Consider the following 14,088-nt stretch of genomic DNA (forward strand, 5'->3'; position numbering starts at 1 on the left):
ACCCTGGTGGCTAAGGAGCACAGCTCTTACCATGCCCAGCAACCTCCACATGTGCCCATCACTCAATACACACTTAATGAACGCCCACCAAGCGTGGCTGTGATAATCGCCACTCAAGAAGGGGTGATAGTAAGAGCAAGTGATGTCAATGTCTACCTTTCTGGACTGTGAAGTCCTCCCTGGTCTTCTTGATCATTTCAAATGATATGCTTAATTCTCCATCAGTGTCAGGGTCCTCCTGGAGACTAGATCACTTTGCCTCCCAGTGTACCCCTCATGTGCCATCATTTGACAGGCTAAAATTCTTCCTGACAGATGCTCCACCAAATGACCTGGAAGCTGAATGCTCGGAACAAAGACATCTACAAGCTAGTACTGGCAAAAGGAAAGGAGTGGAACCCTTAAATCTGAATAAGTCATGGGAGTGGGTATGAAGCAGACAGGATTGCAAACTCCTCAGTATCAAGTATTACAGAGTATGTTTACTCTACCTCAGCTCACATGTAAATCCAGATGAACTGGTACCTCCATACCAATTAGAATGAAATGAACAGCTAAGTGGCCAGAGTTCCCACAGTACCATTCACTTTCTTCCCTGCTGACAAATACAGCCTGAAGTCTGGATCTTCACGGAAAAGACAGGAAGAGAAAGTTACAGTTCAGTCCCTAAAGTTAAGTTATTTTCTCTGCTCTGGGAGAGGAAGGCACCATCAACAGTACAGACCCAAGTTATAGTGTTTTTAAGTTCATGTCACTTGTTTATAGTATGAAATCATATCATTCAGAGTTTCAAAAGTGACCGCCTGGGCTTGTGGTGGGCCGCTGGGGGCTGGAGTGGATGATGTATGTGAAGAGCCGGGGTCATGGCTCTGGCCAGAGTGCTGCCCCGGGTCACTCTGTGCAGGTGTAGGTCTGTTCCATGCCTGGCTACTCAGAAAACCAGTTCTTTTTTGGTCCACAAAGTAATTCGATGGTGGGGCAAACTCAGGGTCTCTCTCAGCCCGGAGATCTGATTGCCTCTTCAACCAATACCCAAAGGAAAAGTCTAGTAAAAATAAGAAAGAGTATTATTAGAACGGATGATTGAATCATTGAATATTTATTGTTATTACTTTTTAATTATTGTATATATTTCTTAAAAGCCACCTTAAATTCTCTGGAGAACAAGGACAGTAATGACAAAACTATAATACAAGGTATATGCAATGCCTACAAAGGATAAGGAACCAGGCTAAGAAAAAGGAGTGAGAACTTCTATGTGGAGAAAGGTTCAAGGAAGGTTCTGTGGAGAAAGAAGGCTGGTAGGCTCTGGAGACAATGCCAAAAAAGTAATAAAAGTACATGCGAGAGACAAACATAAAAAATCAAGCACTTAAATCATTTGCTTGACATGATGTTACAGGTACTTCATAGCAAAACACAAGCTATGTCTTTTATTGAGTTTTAGAAGACACAAAAGGCACCTGTCCAGATCTATCTTGGTATATTCCACCTCTATTTCTAACAGTAGCACTAACCAAACGCACTCACCCATCTGCATATCTTTTACTTTAGTCGTGGATCTCATCAGTTCCAACAATTCACGCCCATGTACCACTGAAATGATCTTTTTCAAAAAGACATAAACCAGAGTCTTCTCCCAAAGAGAGGCTGCTGTAGGGACCGTGGTGTATTTACAGAAAAAATTTACAGACAATTCTGCATAACCCAATGGAACCATATGTGAATCCAAGTTAATACACTGGGATGCAGACTGTTTTCAACTGAACATAAAAGAGACTGCTAAAAACACAGAATACATTAAAGTACCAAACCTTCATAAGGTTTTAAAAAACAGTTCCTGAAAAACAGCATCCCAGGGGCTTCCCTGGTGGCGCAGTGGTTAAGAATCCGCCTGCCAGTGCAGGGGACACAGGTTCGAGTCCCGGTCCGGGAAGATCCCACATGCCGCGAAGCAACAAAGCCCATGCGCCACAACTACTGAGCCTGCACTCTAAATCCCGCGAGCCACAACTACTGAGCCCACGCACCACAACTACTGAAGCCCGCGTGCCTAGAGCCCATGCTCCACAACAAGAGAAGCCACCTCAATGAGAAGCCCATACACCGCAATGAAGAGTACCCCCGCTCACTGCAACTAGAGAGAGCCGCGCGGCAATGAAGACCCAAAGCAGCCAAAAATTAAAAACAAAAAAAAACAGCATCCCAAAGCTGTAAGACCACATGGGGGCAGCGGGAATTTCAGAAACCTTCCCCCAAGTGCTTCTCAAAAAAAAAAAAAAGAAACTCATCCTTTAGGCATGATGCCTTATAGACCCTGGTCTTTTATAATCACACTGTCTAATGCTCCTGGGTATTGAGAAGAAACAAGTTCAACGATGTGGAGAATCCCTTAAGCTTCCAAGGACCAGTAAGACTCACCAGAATCACACTCTGTTCAGGAGAACTGACCCCCTTACCTTTTCCTCTGTCCCACTCCCGGACGTGTGGCACCCCAGGCCGGGTATCCTTCCTCTCCTGAACGATGACTTCGACTTTGCTACTCTGGGCAGCTGTATGAGGAGCTGGCATGACCTCTGGTTCTGGTGGCAATGGCCCAATAACATCTCCATCTATTTTTGGCAAGGGAATAAGACTTCATTATAATAAAGCTTAAAACTACTTTAAAAAATTAAACAGAACATGCTCATCCTGAGAGTACAAACAATAACCAGTATTTATTGAGCATCTATCATGTGCCAGGCAGTGGGCTAAGTATTTTGTATACAATAGTTCACTTAACCCTGTAATAACCCTAATAAAGTCAGGATTGGTATTCCCACTTTATACCCATTTTATAGATAAGGAAAATTAAGATCAGAAATGCTACACAGGTGGACAGTGACAAGGGCCAGGATTCAAACCCAGGATAGATGGATTTCCAAGTCTCTGTTTGTCACTATGCCACCCTGCTTCCCCTGACCAACAATCGAAGGACGAGAAACCCCCAATTACTCAACTAAAGCAAGAGTCTCCGACTAAGCAAGGGGACTGAGGGTGATGAAGAGCTGGAGCCTGGCGACAGGCTGTAGGCTATTCTATTTTGGCCATATTTTAAAAGAAAATAGATTTTTAAAAAGCACTGGTGGCGGGCTTCCCTGGTGGCGCAGTGGTTGAGAGTCTGCCTGCCGATGCAGGGGACACGGGTTCGTGCCCCGATCCGGGAAGATCCCACATGCCGCGGAGCAGCTGGGCCCGTGAGCCATGGCCGCTGAGCCTGCGCGTCCAGAGCCTGTGCTCCGCAATGGGAGAGGCCACAACAGTGAGAGGCCCGCATACCGTTAAAAAAAAAAAAAAAAAAAAAAAGCACTGGTGGCACTTTACATCTTGTGGAAATGACAGATGTTCAGGAGCACAGCAAAAACAGAGAAACAAAACAGAGTTTAACATGTCACAGGGAGACAGCATTTATACAAAACTAAATGGACCATTTTCTGATTCCCAAGTGTTCTGATCTTCCAAAGCTAAACTGAAGTGTGTTCAGAATTAGAAAATGGCCCGTGGCTTAGCACAGGCTTCCGTGAGAGCTGGAGAAGCTTCTATGTGCCCCTAACACCCACACCCCCTTGTTCCTTTTGGGACTACAGTGCCCCCCAGCTTCAGCTGGATATGTGTCACCTTGCCAGAGAAGCCATCTCCCAGCCTCCCCTGCAGCTGGGGATGGCCCGTGGATTCTGGCCATTGGGATGTAAATCCGTAGGTTGTGTGTGATCCTGACTCACATTCCTAGAATGGAAGCTGGGTACCCGCCCCTTCTTCCCCAGGGCTGGATCATGAACAGGTGCTGGGGAGCTAGCGACCGTGCAGGTGAGAGGAACCCTCTATGGGATGGCAGGAGCATTAAGACAGGAAGAGGCCAGGGAAAAGGTGACCGTACAGGGCAGAGCTACTACCTGCCCTGGACACCCACCACCTCTGAGGTGTTAAACTAGAGAAGCAGACGACCACCTGGTTTGAGCCAGTCTCTGCAGTGTCTCTGTTGGGGAGTTTATCCCAGTCTAGCATAACTCTCACAGTGAGAAAGTGTTACCACAGTACTGAATGGTGCTCCCAGCATTTCAACAGTCCCTTGGTAAGCTGTCTACACCCATATTTGTAAATCCTTTATTTTATTAACTTTCTGAATGCATGTCTTCTTTAAAATACATTAATTTATAATAACCAACAAAAACCGCAGCCATAGCAAATGAAAATAGGTCTAAAACATGTACGTGCACGACTAAATTTTATCCTAAAATACCTTTTAAATATTTTACTTAGGTATTTTACTCCTAAGTCTCAGTTACTAAACCATGCTGTTCTATGAAACAACACAATGTACTGCTAATACCCTTGTCTACAGCCTAAAATTTTCTTTGGAGTGTAATTCCACACCACCTTGGTTATAAAAACTGTTCCTGGCAGTATCTCCAAGGTGCACTGCTTGCTTAGAGAATAAAACTAGATGGCTGATTTCCACATTGCCAGTCCTATTATTGAGACATCAACTGAACTAAAATTTTTCCTTTTGAGATTTAGAAACACGAGCCAAGATATACCTCTATCTTCTTCCTCTGCTCCATCCTCTTTAGATGTTTTCATCTTTTTTTGTCGGAGTTTGGCAAGTCTTGCTTCTAACATAGCCTTTCTCTTTTCCTTTATATTTTCTCGTTTTGTTCTCTGATCTGTTGTCTGAACAGAACAGAAAATTAGAAAATGATTAGCGTATTCACAATATTTCTGTTGAAAAGGATGAAATAATTAATTTTATTCTAAAGATAGACTAATTGATTTTCATGCCACCTCTGAGAAGCCATCCTTGAGATCTTCAACATGAAGATCCGTTAAATCCTCCTACACTCTGATCCTCCTACCTCTGATCCTCCTACCTCTGATGTCTGAAGTTTAGAAAGAGTTCAGAGTATCCTGGAAGGCGTACCATTCAAGAAAATTCTGTCCTACTCCTTAACCACCCTCTAATAACTTTCTGTTTTCTCACCCAGGCCGCTCCAAAAGTGCCATATTTGAAACCAAGTTTAAAACATCAAAGTTATACAAGTTACTTTTGAACAATTATAATCTTAAAGTCTGAAACACCAAAATAATATCGCAATTACCTTTGTGAAACCAATAATTGCATTCTGAATAGCAATGTAAATTTCTAATTAATTTACTAGTTTTTTTTGCAGTACGGTACAACAAGAAACCCAACCGCTCAAATCCTTAACATCAACTGAGTTTAATTTGTACCTGCTCACGCAGCATTTCTAAAGTTTTCATCTGCTTGTTTCTCAACTCTTTATCTCGGGCAAAGGCAAAGTATCCAACACCAAGTTGCCGGGCCTCTGAAATAAGTCAAAATTATCCAAAAGGTTAGATTTCCCTGATCAGTGAACTAAATTCAGACCAAATTCCTACCAAAGCAAAAAGGAACACAATGATGTCTCACACATTTTGTTTTGTTTTTTTCTAAGAAGCAGCTAAAACAAAAGTTAGAAGTTGTTTCCATTCTGTTTGCCAAGGGACAAATATTCATTAACGTTTTAGTCATGGGCTGTCTCCACTTCTCTTGGGGAGCAAACTCGGATTAACAGACCCTCTGTTAGGAAGATACTCCCAATATGAATATTTTTAGGCTATGAAGTGAAAAAAGGGGTATTTTCAATTCTGAAAGCAGAATCTTTTATTTCCACATAAGAGCTGCTGCTTTACGAATACTTCCTTTTATGCTTGTCATCTGTTCAAGATAAAAAAATGATTTAAAAAGCTGCCAGATGGGGGCCTCCCTGGTGGCGCAGTGGTTAAGAATCCGCCTGCCAATGAAGGGAACACAGGTTCGAGTCCTGGTCTGGGAAGATCCCACATGCCGCGGAGCAACTAGGCCCGTGTGCCACAACTACTGAGCCCATACGCCTAGAGCCCATGCTCTGCAACAAGAGAAGCCACCACAATGAGAAGACCGTGCACCGCAACGAAGAGTGGCCCCCGCTCACCGCAACTAGAGAAAGGCCATGCACAGCAACAAAGACCCAATGCAGCCAAAAATAAATAAATTAAAAAAAAAGAAAAAAGCTGCCAGATGACTATACCATTTTCACGAATGTCTTCGTAATGTACGGGCCCCATTGGTCTTCTCAGGGACTCCTTCTCTTCTTCCTCCCATTGCTGGCGCTGGAGTTCTTTTCTCATATCTTCAGATAGTAAGGTTTTTTCATTTGCAGGACTAACGAAACTAGGAAAATCGAGCAAAAACCATCTTAGATAAGAGCTGTGACACAGCAATGCTTCGGTTCAGGAGTGCGATCATGGATAAGTAACTCTAGTTATGAAGAAGACAGTTCCTTACAGAGGCTTCTGACCCACAATACCACTAGGAATCTGCAAAAACTATTTTCACCTTTCTTTAATCAAAGCAAGCAACATGTTACATTAGCATAATGAAATCTTGCCTCACCGCTCAGACAAATTACTTTCCTTCCCTCCCTGGTCTTGGGCTGAATGGAGGGGGCAGGAGAGGCAGAGAGGAGGAACTATGGGCCTCCTGGGGACGGTCTCCCATGCAGGACCTCATGTCCTGTCAGGTGGCTCAGGGCTTCTGCACTTTCTTCTCTGTGCCAAGCCCAGGCCTACCTGAACCTGGATGATGTGGACAAGGCGGAGCTTCTCCCAACACTCTCCACACAATAGCTGCCCTTGGTTAGAATTTTATTCCCTGGGATGTTTTAGCAAGTTACGTCTTGGGTGTGTCTTAGGCACCACAGAAAAAATTCTAGCCATAAAGCCCTTACTTCAAAATGCAAAGGTGTATAAACAAAAAGTTAAGCTAACTACCTCCCTGCCCCCACCTGCTGTGGGATAACCAAGAGTATATTCTTGAACACTTTCTCCACAGTGGTTTGTTTCTTGGCTTGGTCTGGGCTCATTCTCTATTTGTTACTCTGTAGGCAGACATCCTTCCAAGTAAACAGATAGGCTCTAACTCATCCCTTTTAGTAGCTACACAATCTGGATGATCAACCACTCAGGTTGTTCCCTGAGTGTGGACTGTATGTGTATGTGTATGTGTATATGCTAACCCCCAAAAAGCGCTTCCACTAATATTCTTATACATTAAAAAAATACTCTTATAGCAGAGCACCAAAGATAATAAACTAAAAACAGCCTTGCGCACAAAACAATCCCTGTGTCTGCATGCCATGGGCAAAGCTTTGCATGTCACACACTTACAGCCTCCCCTGAAGATTTTTATCCATTTCCAGCAGATGTGGCAAATCCTTTCTCATACAGCGCCGGGATCGCCCTAGAGAATCCACATAATCCACCCTGAAATAAAAGTGAAAAGACGTGGAAAATTGTACATGACATATGGTTCCCTAAGTTAGGGAGTTGGTGCACAGTAAAAAGTTAATTTAGGCCCCATCACCAAGAAAAACCCTCAACCTGAGAGACCACTACCATTGGTAAGAACATGTTTTTCAAAGTTAAAAGTTGACACACAGTAAGTTCATTGAGCCCTTTATTAAATCTTAGTTTTGGAAACTATAGAAAATGATCATGTACATCTCTGACCTCAAGATAAAAACGCCACAAAGACCCCTGCTGCGGCATCTCAGTACTTACTTTAATTTGGTTTAAACAATTCCAAATATTTTATCAGCATCATAATAACTTTGCTCCGTACCATATTCTCAACTTGCTCACTTCCTTACAGTCTTCCCAAATTTGACTTTTTATTCTTTCCTATATTTCTTCAAATTGGTACAATTCTTCCCAATGAATTAGAACTTTCTTAATATAAGTATTTTGAGAGACTCTTTTTAACTAGGAGGAAGCCAAGCAACACACATTTTATACCGAAGAAGCACCTGAGCAGTGGGCCAGTCTGTTATCTTTCACCCCCGTTCCTCTTTCCTCATCCTGGCCCCAAGTACCTTTGTCCAGGTATGAGGCAGGGGAGCCAGGCAGCCGGCAAGGCCAGTGAAATACTGAGACTCCCCCAAAAGGAAAAGGGCAGGTTTTCATGAGTAACATTTCATTTGCATTATGATGCAAAACATTTTTAATTTTTTAAATTATGGGCAGGGACTCCCTCACAGCCTTTGGCAGGAGGCTGAAAGCACAGAAGGGCCAGCACTGCTGCTGGACCAACTCAAGGTCAGATTCCCATGCATGTGACTTTGCTGTTGTTAGCCTTTTCTTTTGTCTCACACTTGCCGATTCCAACTGTCAGCCTATGATTTAAAAACTGAATGTTTGGGAATCCACAACTATAGTCCTAAAGCTGATGACCACAGAAATAAAACCTCCAACAGCAGACAGCAGTTTCTTTCTCCCTTTTCTTCTTTTCCTTTTTTCTTCTTCTATGAATGGAGAACAAAAAACATTTAGCCAGATGGTCTGAGTAGTTATTTACAGTATTTTTGTGGAAAGATTTTCCACCACCTGGAACTTAACTACTTAAAGGATTTTACAAGCAGTTACAATTCTGGAACCTAATTTAAAAACAAAAAAAGTGTCAGAACTGCTTGCAGTGCATCTTCCTTCACCATATGGTGGCATGTGACACCTTCAATTGCCCTCCAAACTCTTCAAATCAGTAACAAACTTATTGTAATCATACAGGCATTAATATGAGGGGGGGAAAAAAAGACATTAAACCTTTCAAAGGAGATGAGATTTCTGCTATGAAAAGCAATCACAGGCCATTCTGTCTCTGGAGAAGGCCTCTAAAACATTCAGATCCCATCAAAAAGAAGTGGCAGAACAGCAGCGAGCAACTGCCCCATGTAATCAGCAATCACTGAGCAAGCTCTCAGAGAAACAATTACTCGAGGTACAAGGGGGACACAGGACGGCTCGGAGTCATGCCCTCTTCACAGGGCTCTAGGGGGAAGTTAGGGCACACGCTCATGAAACACTCCTAACAGGAGCAGGCAGAGTATAAAAAGTACCAGAAGTTTGCCTCAATCTTCTTCTGGCAATGAGGCCAGTTACGTGTCAATATAAATAAAAGGTAAGACCCAAAGCAGCAGAAAGTATGTTTAAGTGCTACCAGAGTTGAGATGAGGGAGAAACCACTTAGACTAGAAATGATGAAGAGAAGCATGACGGAAGGGATGGCATCATACAGGCTCCTCTTCTGGTTGCTATAGCAAGTGTGCGGCCACTTAGCCCACCCCAAATATAAGTGTTTTAGAAGGTAGGTAAGAAGACCCCTCCACAGCACGAAGATGCAAGTTCTCTGTGTTCCCAAGCAGTGAAGACTGCTCTCTTCACTCATAAATGACTCCTGCCCACAGGGGCAATGGCTGACAAAAGGTCAACGAGTGCCGCCAACAATCCTAAGCAGTTCCTAACAAACACCACCATAAAGAGGACATTTGAGCCTTGAAGCGGGGGAGGGGTGGGCTCTGCACCAGCAGGAGGGGAACACGCAGGGTTACTCCCAGGACACAGCCTCAGTGCATCTCCATGCAATTTCAAGCCCTTTTGAACAAGTTTCTAAACAATGTCTTAGGTACAAAAAATCATAATGGAATTTTCATTCTGGTCTCTTTGTAAAGAAAAGACTAGTCTGGTTTCCCCAACATTCACCTACTAAGGCATCACCATCCCTGTTCTACAGATGAGGAAACTGAAGCTTAGAGAGGGTAGGAACTTGATCACAACCATATCACAAGTGAAAGGCAGAGCTACTGCTGTCCAGATCCAGGTCATGATGCCTAGACCACACTGCCAGAAAATGTCACAGCCAGAGTAAGGCTCACTGGATCAGCTCTGCCAGCCTCTTTTCACTGGAAATAGAGATGACACTATCTATGTGATGACTCTCCATGATGCCCGAATAAGGACATGGGTAAGGTAGCATGGGTAACAAAGGAACATTCTTCGGCCTAAACAACTTTTCCACATCAATGAAACAGGCATATCAATGCCTCCATGCCTGGCAAAGTGCCTGGCACATGGCAGGAGCTCAGTCTATTTGTAATTATTTCCTTATTGGAGCTACTGCTTCTATACCTACAAATCCAATCCTATTTAAAGTGGAGTCTCTAAAGAAAGAAAACTGATTAAGAACAGAGAGAAAGGGACTCCCTTGGTGGCACAATGGTTAAGAATCCGCCTGCCAATGCAGGGGGCATAGGTTTGAGCCCTGGTCTGGGAAGGCCCCACATGCCACGGAGCAAATAAGCCCGTGTGCCACAGCTACTGAGCCTGAGCTCTAGAGCCCGCGAGCCGCAACTACTAAGCTCGCATGCCTAGAGCCCACGCACTGCAAAGAAGGGTAGCCCCTGCTCACTGCAACTAGAGAAAGCCCACGCACAGCAATGAAGACCCAATGCAGCCAAAAAAAGAAAAAAAGAGAGAGAGACTGGGACTTCCCTGGTGGTCCAGTGGGTAAGACTCAGCACTCCCAATGCAGGGGGCCCATGTTCAATCCCTGGCCAGGGAACTAAATCCCTCATGCATGCCACAACTAAGAGTTCATTGCAACTAAGAAGTCTGCACGCCACAACTAAAGAGCCCGCATGCCTCAGCGAAGAGCCCACATGCCACAACTAAGACCCGGCACAGCGAAAATAAATAAATAGTAAATAAATAAATATTTAAGGATAGAGAGAAATGGCTTGATATCAACCAAACAACATGACTCTCAAAAACTAAACCAAGTCTGACAATGTTAACATGACCAAATGGCATAATATCACCAACCATTCTTCACTGGGATCCTGGGGAGGAGGGATATCTTTTTCAGAAACGGTTTCTTCATCATCATCTCTTCCTGTCTTTCTATAATCTCTATTGGCACCAAGCTCTTCCATTTCTTTTTGTTTGTCTATGATCTTCTGTGTGAAATCCACAAGGTACATATCCTCCACTTCTTCATCTAGGACATAAAAATCAATTTTGAGATTCTTGACATCAAAGAAGACCACACGTGGAATTGACATAAAGCAGTCACATTCATCACTAGGCGGCTATATTACCCGACAATTCAGTAGTTGACGTCTCCACCCACCCCCTAAATGCTCACAAAGACACAGAGCCACCTCGACACTGACAAGGAAGCTGTAAATAGGCCACTGGACACATATACCACATAAAAAAATCTTTAAAAGCCTAATGTTTTCTGCTGCCTTGTCAATAATAAAAGGCTTTAAGATAACAAAACCATTTGATTTCAAGAGACTCATATAGCCAATTACATAATACAGAAGCAGAACTGTATTTCTCAGTAAGTCTTTGTGGCTATCAGTAATACCCCTCTCTAATCATGTGGGCCATATCCCATAACCCTAATTATACTGCTACAGTATGGCAAATGTTTGAAGGGTCATAACACAGGTAAAAGAAGTCATCTGAATTCTTTTCAATCCAAAGAACACCACTTTCAGGTAAGGCACAGTGCCAGGATCTGCAGGGCATACAGAGATGTGTAAAGTGCCATCTGCCTGCAGGCTTCATGATCTACTTGAGCTAAAACATACACTGAAAGTTAAACAGCAATCCATGATTTTAATTTAACACAGGATAGCGCATGTATTCACAATGTTTCATGAAGTTTCACTCTGCTAGATTTAAGCTCTAAGGAACAGATAGTAGGTTCCCTACTACCAGGGCCTGGTGTTACCCTCACTGTACAGTGGAGAAGAGCTGAGGCTCCAAAACTTGACTAGCCCGAACATGCCGGTCCAATATGCCTATCAGGAGGTGGGCCTGCCGGTACGGACAGAACCAAATCTCCACGTCCACACACTCCTTTGGACTTGATTTCTATATTAACAATATAAGTAAAGTTTGAATCAAACGAAAAAAGACTTTTCTTTTTTAAGCCACAAAAACATGTAACTCAAATGGGAAAGAGATACACATTCCCAGAACTGAGTTGTAAGACCATGTAACAGTGAGGCCTCCTGCTGACTGACACCCTGCTGCTTCTTTAGGAGGAAGGCAAAACCTCTCCCAGGGCCCTCAGCTTTGCACGCACCCAGCCTGCCCATGCTGGGCTCCCCACCACACAGGGAACAGGCCTCTGCTGTCTGGGCAGCCCATAAGCAGGGTCCCGCCCCGCTGCTCTCCTGCTGCCCCACTGCCCCCTCTCCCTGCCCCTCTGACGCAGCCCTGCTAGTCGGCCCTGCCAGCCCTGGCCCTCTCCTCCCTCCGATCTGCTCTCTCCATTCTCCCCCTGCAGAATCCCTTTCTCCAGTTTTCCAACGCCTTCAAGACCCCCATCAGAGGCACCTTCTCCCTAGAGACTTCCACACATGCCTTTTAAAGGCAATAAGATATGCACTGCCTTGTAAAATCTCTTCTACTGCTGTTGAACTGTAGGTTGGGTTTTATTTTTCTGGGGCGGGTATGAGGAAAGGGGGATCTTTTTATTATTATCTTAAAAGCAACTATAAGCACATCACAGGAAAAAACTAAAAATAGAGAAAAACAGGGGAAAAGGAACCATAACTCCAGTACCCTGATATAACCATAATTCCTCCCAGGTTTTTTTTAACACAGCAATAACTGTAATTGTGGCCTATTTAGACCTTGCTTCCTAAATTTGTTTTGTTCTGTGCCATTTTCCTCCACGGATGATACCCCCCCGTGAGGGCAGAGGCAGAGACTCCGGCTTATACCATACTGGCTTGTCCACAGCACCTATCATGGGGCCCAGCACCCTGGGGCAACTGAAAAACTACTGCTGATTTTCTTGTCTCTGTGCTGGCACGGAAAGTAATCAATTTTATTTTTTAAATTTCTCCCTATTCTTACAATTATTTTAACAAATAATAAAATACCACAGAGGTGTATGAATTACAGAAAATAAAGATACATAAATAATCATATTTACCTATAAAGGCTCCTTTAGTCATTTTTTCATATAATTTGGCTTTTTCTTCCAATTTCTCCCTAGTAGTAAAAAAAAAAAAAAGTATTAGAAATGGTCTTATCACTGCAACTCCTGGTTAGTCTGCCCCATCCCCAGCCTTACTGCTGCAACCTGCCCAAGGGACCCAGCCTGACTAGGGCTGAAACCCCGCCCTGAGGGGACCCTCAGGCCCAGCCAGGTCTGCTCTGCCAACTAAACGCAAGCTCCATGAAAGCCTAGCCCATGTTTCTCTCATTCATGACTGCATCCCAGGGCCTACAACAGTATCTGGTGCATAGCAGATGCTCAGTAAGTTATTTGATGAGTGAATACATGAATGAATTAAGATTCCAATTTAATTTAAATGCCAAATGTAACTTAAATACCAAAAAAAGAGAGATGTCTAAACAAAAACATTTTCTATTTGCAACCTTCCAAGTGGATCAACAAACTCCATTTGTTTTACAAATCCCTTGTCTTACACAAGGGTCCCTGGTGTCCCTTGGCTCATCAGGCCTAAGGGAGGTAGAGACCAACTTCTTGGAAGTCTGTTAGAAATATGATCGTGTCGGGCTTCCCTGGTGGCACAGTGGTTGAGAGTCTGCCTGCCGATGCAGGGGACACGGGTTTGTGCCCCGGTCCGGGAGGATCCCACATGCCGCAGAGCGGCTGGGCCCGTGAGCCATGGCCGCTGAGTCTGCGTGTCCGGAGCCTGTGCTCCGCAACCGGAGAGGCCACAACAGTGAGAGGCCCGTGTACCGCGCAAAAAAATAAATAAATAAATAAATGATCGTGTCTATTTTATACAGAACATGAATAATGTATTCATGACAAATAGTTAATAAAAAACAAACATCAACCCTGGTATTTCAATACAGCAGTCTCTGCTCATGTTAATTCTAGAGACATTTATTCTTTCGTGGGTAAGACAGCTGACAATTCTTTTATTCTAGAAATACCTATGATGGTAAAGAGCTCCAAAGAAGTCATCTGAATTTTTGCTTGTGAAGGATCACACTTAATCATAATAGAAAATTTCATTTCTAATGGTGTCCCAAGGGAATTCCCTAGCAGTTCAGTGGTTAGGGCTCTGTGGTTCCACTACAGGGGGCATGGGTTCAATCCCTGGTTGGGAAACTAAAATCCCACATACCATGCAGCACAGCCAAAATAGTATTAATAATAATAATAATAATAATAATAAT

General features: G+C 43.6%; 1 protein-coding gene and 1 non-coding gene across 2 annotated transcripts in view; one reads left to right on the top strand and one right to left on the bottom strand.

Annotated features, from left to right (window-relative positions):
- Nucleotides 1-732: 732 nt before the first annotated feature.
- Nucleotides 733-14,088, bottom strand: part of CCDC174 (coiled-coil domain containing 174) — a 28,409-nt gene continuing 15,053 nt past the window's right edge. The window contains exons 4-11 of the mRNA XM_007461576.1: nt 12,866-12,924; nt 10,732-10,906; nt 7,246-7,341; nt 6,108-6,250; nt 5,269-5,363; nt 4,578-4,710; nt 2,460-2,612; nt 733-1,045 (exon numbers count right to left, since the gene is read on the bottom strand). Of these exons, the coding sequence (XP_007461638.1) occupies nt 747-1,045; nt 2,460-2,612; nt 4,578-4,710; nt 5,269-5,363; nt 6,108-6,250; nt 7,246-7,341; nt 10,732-10,906; nt 12,866-12,924 (1,153 nt within the window). The 3' untranslated portion in view covers nt 733-746. The remainder of the gene's footprint in view (nt 1,046-2,459; nt 2,613-4,577; nt 4,711-5,268; nt 5,364-6,107; nt 6,251-7,245; nt 7,342-10,731; nt 10,907-12,865; nt 12,925-14,088) is intronic.
- On the top strand, nt 10,399-10,471 carry TRNAG-CCC (transfer RNA glycine (anticodon CCC)). Its single transcript has one exon. It is a non-coding gene; the product is annotated as a tRNA-Gly (tRNA).

Source organism: Lipotes vexillifer, unplaced genomic scaffold (assembly GCF_000442215.2).
Source record: "Lipotes vexillifer unplaced genomic scaffold, Lipotes_vexillifer_v1.1 scaffold889, whole genome shotgun sequence".
Classification (NCBI taxonomy): Eukaryota; Metazoa; Chordata; class Mammalia; order Artiodactyla; family Lipotidae; genus Lipotes; species Lipotes vexillifer.